The sequence below is a fragment of the Montipora capricornis genome, chromosome 1 (genome assembly GCF_036669925.1).
Source record: "Montipora capricornis isolate CH-2021 chromosome 1, ASM3666992v2, whole genome shotgun sequence".
Classification (NCBI taxonomy): domain Eukaryota; kingdom Metazoa; phylum Cnidaria; class Anthozoa; order Scleractinia; family Acroporidae; genus Montipora; species Montipora capricornis.
The window spans coordinates 47,764,658-47,769,657 of record NC_090883.1 but is presented as its reverse complement, the minus strand read 5'-3'; the positions used below and the strand labels follow the sequence as shown (position 1 = coordinate 47,769,657).

Sequence of the window (5,000 nt, the reverse complement as noted above, 5' to 3'; positions counted from 1 at the left end):
AATAACACGTTTGCACCATGCAAGACCTGCCGAACCCACAATCATCTGAGAAACACTAAATTAATAGTGTATTACCGGTAATAATTTTAATACTGCTTTATGTTTATTAGGGTCTCACGAAGCTCCAGCCTTTCTCCAGTGCGGTGCTTGGATGTTTCCGATGGTTCCAGGCAGATCTCCGGTACTCAATACAGAACGTCACACTTACATGTTCCCAGACATCACCATCGACGCATCTTCACCCCAATCATCAAAGTCACGCCCTCAACAGGCCTTTGCTTCAGTGGGGCTAATTTTGAACCCAAATATCTCATCCATGGACTTGCAGAGGTTTGAAAGGATTCTAACATGCTATACAGATTTCCACCATTACACTCCACCGCCAAATACCTCCGAGGAAGAGTTGGAAGATGTACAAGGGCCAACGGAGGTGGAAAGGAGGGGAGATAAAGATGTATCAGCTGGAGAAGTTGGTGTTGTCAAGTTTACCGACCAGAGTGGTGCCTCCAGGGCTGTTGCAGTGAGACCAAGCGGTGATGTGGAACCAACTGGAAATGAGGTTTGTTGACGTGTTAACTTGGTTATTTTGCGTCATAGTTTGTAACTTCTGGAGCTGGTGTAGAGAGTCCTACGTTTTATCGTCAGAAGAGAGCAAGAACAATGATGACTAATACGAGTTCACCTCATCTTAAAGGGGCACCATCATGCTAAAGTTGCTGTTTTTAGGTCAGAACTGGGGAAAAATCTAATTTTGTTCATTAGGTCCCACGTACATAATTCCTGACAACAAACAGACAAGATATGAAATATCTTTATGGCACAAAGACCTATTCATATTAATTTTTGGCAACTTTCTGAGGAGGTGTGACTCCAAGACCAGTTTTTTCAAGTTGCAATCCATTGTCATATTCTCCATCCCTGGCTACAAACAGCAAGGAATAACTTTAGTGCACTTCATTGCTTATTGGCAACAAGACTACAGCATCATTGTGGTCTTCATTGATGAAAGACGTCTTTTTAGTGTTTTGAATTGTGACTATAAAATTAGTGTGACTCTGCCCCTAAAATACTACTTCTGGCCATTTCAATGATTTTTGCGATCATTTCAAATTTTGAAGAAATTTAGTTTTCGACTTTAACTTGAAGACGCACTGAAAAAATCCCAGTGCTCAGTTGCAGGAGTCAAACCTATACGACCTTCCGATTACAAGTTCGAATGCTGACTTCCACGGAGCTATTCAGGTGTAGGCGTCTCATGCGCGCGAGGCCATCGAACTTGGTTCATGCGACATTTGTTCCGCCTTGCTGCTAGGATCTAAATTGTCTAAATGAAGCATAATTGTTTGCAATTGTATTGAAAGATTTCATCTTCCAGTACAATTTCGAGTTTTGTTTGTTGATCAGTTGTGTGTCAGCTATTCAAGAATTAAATTGGAAGGAAGTGATTTCTTGATCGTGTATTAATTTACACCTCTCACTCCCAGTGGGCAATGGGTTAGGTTAAATTTTAATACATGGAACAACTGTTTAAGTTTAATATTGAGCTACATGTATGGACATTGTCCCTGGCATTTTACTGACCTTAAAATAATGGATGGAAAGCTGTGTGAACTGTAAAGCATGGGTGCTGGGAATTGTAAACCCAGAGGGCTGCAATACCATCCACTTGTGATGTCCGATGATGCTCGTCCCCCTACTGTACTTGTCTATATCTAAAAATCGCACAACTCGCGCGCGGAGCACCATGGGTAAGAAAATATGGTAACCCATCTGTGCGAGGGAGTTTGGTTTTGGTCACCGTAATCCACTCCTCCATGAGCACGTACATGTATGCCAATGTGAAACTCTGTGGTGCAACCTGCGTTTTTTGGCGGGATCCGGGAACATCTTTGACATTGGACATCCATGTTGTCACATTTCCCTAGCAAAGGAAACCCAAGAGAATATTTCGCGAAATACCTGTTCGGAGGAAATGTTGCCTATAAATTTCTAATCTTTGGCTTGGCCGGATCCCCCGTAGACTTATCGAGGTTTGTCGAAAACAACAACGTTACTAAACATCTAAAAGTTTTGCAACCATGGATATGGAAGTGGTCCCTTACTTACTTGTTCCGCAAGGCTATTATCGCAATTTTTGGCAGGCAAAAAGGTCAGCTAGCATTTTAGGGAAGCAGACAGTTCTTAGGGAAGTTCGTGGAAGGTAACTTTAACGTATCTATTTCTGAAAAAAAAATTATTCCCTCAAATAATCGGGCACTTCAGTTTTCGGCTGGGAAGGCCGAACAGATCAAAGATTCGTAGCTGTTAAATACATTTATGACAGACATTTTTTCGTCACGAAGCTTTGGTTTGTGTTTTTAAAAGTAATTTCTGAGTTAACGTTAAGATTTATAGCAAGAAGGGGCGAGTAATAGTAGAACAACACAAAATGAACTGACACGACCCCTTTAATTGCTGTATAATCAGGGACATAATGTTCAACTGCACGTACAGTGTATGTGAGAGAACTTTAATATCAATTTCATTTATTCTGACTTTATTAGGCATCCTGGGGAAGAAAAGTTTCCAAGGTATGTTACAGACGCGTGCAAGACTTTTTGCTTGGTGTCAATATGGGGTCGCGTTCGAAACAACACAATAGGGAGTTTAAGATCTATGACGCAACGGCAACGAAAACGTCACAAATGTTGCATATTTAATCAGCAAAAACAATAGCTTTGCACGCTGTGCACGTGAATTTTTCATTTTTGTACATTTCTTTCACGTTTTCGGCAAATCTATGACGTGTAATGACGTGAACAAAAGGCGGCGAATTTGAATTTTCTGTCGTAGGTTCAATACGGCACCTCCCAATTCAGTTCCTAGAGAGTTACGCTAGTTTTTAGAAGTTAGACAAGCCGACATAACAACGAAAAAGATTAATAAACCTGATCTTGAAATTTTAAATGACGTTTTCGTCACCGTCTCGTCGCAGATCTTAAACTCCCTATTAGGGACTTTAAGATCTACGACGCGGTGGTCAACTAGAACGCCACGAAACAACAATATCATTGGTTAAGAGAGGAAAAACAACTGTGTTGCACGTGCGGCACGCATTTTAGCACATAATCGTGTGGTTCTCTGCAGAAGAAAGGCGTGAAATCGCCAAATTTGAGGTTTTGACGACAACGTGAGCGTTCAAATGTGAATCTTTCATTCTCTATTTTTGCTCTGAAACCGCTCGTACTAATTTTTTTTAGGATACTTCGACCACATTGTAGGACGCGAACGAGATGGCTAAACCGCGAGAAACTTACGATAGTGCAACGTTATATTTTGAGGTGACGTTTTCGTCGACGTCGGCGTCGTAGATCTTAAACTCCCTAATAGGGAGCTTAAGCAACGACAACGGGACGGCAACAAGAATGTCACAAATTTGCATACTTTAAGTGGGCAAAAACAATAGCTTTGCGTGCCTTGCACGTGCGTTTTTCATTTTTGTCCATTTCTTTTCTCAGAAAACAACAACGTGAAATGGTTAAATTAAGGTTTTATGAAGAACGTCAGCACTTGAGGATGAATTTTCATTTTCTCCCCTGAATTAAGCGCCGTTCCGACCATTGTCATTTCTGAGGAAGTACCACACCCTTGTCATATTAAAAAGGCTACAAAACAATAGCTTTAGTGAGCAAAAACAATGGCTCTGCACGCTCTGCACGTGCGTTTTACATTTTGGTACATTTCTTTGCCGTCATCTCCTAAATGACGACGTGAAATGACCAAATTCAAGGTTCTGTGGTGGACGTTAGCACGTGACAATGAATTTTCAGTTCTCTCTCTACGCTTCCAACCGAGTCATAGCAGTTTAATTCCTCGACAGTTACTACACATTTTTAACACGAAACGACATGAAATGGTTTCGTAATGATATGAATAACGCGAACTTGTATTTTTAAAGGAAGTCCTCGTAGCCGTCGTCGTCCTCGTTTCGTAATAGGGAGTTTAAGAAACCACGACGGCTACGGTGAAGAAAACGTCACTTCAAACCATTAGTCTCTGCTATCCTAAGTGTTTCACGATGTTTCCATCTTGTTTATGTTGTACAATATGAGCGAAGTATGCCATAACCAGATTGCTACGTACGGATTTGAAGCAAAGAGAGAGAAGGGAAGATTCACTGTCGTTTGTCCACGTTGTCGTCAAAACCCGAAAATTGGTCATTTTACGTTGTTGTTTTGACGAGTACGGGAGAGTAATGTACAAAAATGCGTGCCGCACGTGCAACACGATCAGTTTTTCCTCTTTTAACCAATAATATCGCTGCTTTTTGGCGTTGTCGTTGCCGTAGCAAGCCGTAGCCGTTGTCATTTCTTAAACTCCCTAATCTCCCTAGTACCTACGACGAGGTCGTCAACGAGAACGCCACGAAACAACAATATCATTGCTTAAAACCTGAAGAATAATCGTGTTGCACTTGCGGCATGTATTTTAGCCCATAATCGTGCGGTATTCTGCGCAACAATGACGTGGAATCACCAAATCTGAGGTTTTGACGACAACGCGGGTGTACAAATGTGAACCTTTCAGTCACTATTGAAACCGCTCGCACCAATTAATCGTTAGGATAAAGGAATGAAGGGGTAGTTTCTAAAGAAACTGTGGTGCTGCGTCGGTGGGGAAGTAGTATACAAAAATTTGGTTTTATCAACGGAGTTGATAATGTAAATTTGCCACCGTACAGAGATTCTAAAAGCTGACGTTTCGAGCGTTAGCCCTTCGTCAGAGCGAATCGAGGGATTATGGGTTACGTGTAGTTTTTATAGTAGAGTAGGAGCTACGCTATTGGTGGTAACATGGCAACGTGAAAAATAGGAATATATTAGTTAAATGAAAAGCGTTCGTTAATACCGTGAGGATTAAGGGTGCCGATTTGAAAGATGAATTTTTGTTCCAGATTCTTGCGGCTTTCCGTCGTACCTAGATGTAGGGAAAGGCCGCAGATAGCCATGTGTTTTTTGGAG

The 5,000-nt window shown here is 41.4% G+C and overlaps 1 protein-coding gene across 1 annotated transcript in view; it reads left to right on the top strand.

The window, feature by feature from the left end:
• The window catches only part of LOC138046617 (spartin-like), a 24,392-nt gene that overhangs the window by 6,389 nt on the left and 13,003 nt on the right, over positions 1 to 5,000 (top strand). The window contains exons 6-7 of the mRNA XM_068893224.1: positions 111 to 559; positions 2,544 to 2,570. Coding sequence (XP_068749325.1) covers positions 111 to 559; positions 2,544 to 2,570 — 476 coding nt within the window. The remainder of the gene's footprint in view (positions 1 to 110; positions 560 to 2,543; positions 2,571 to 5,000) is intronic.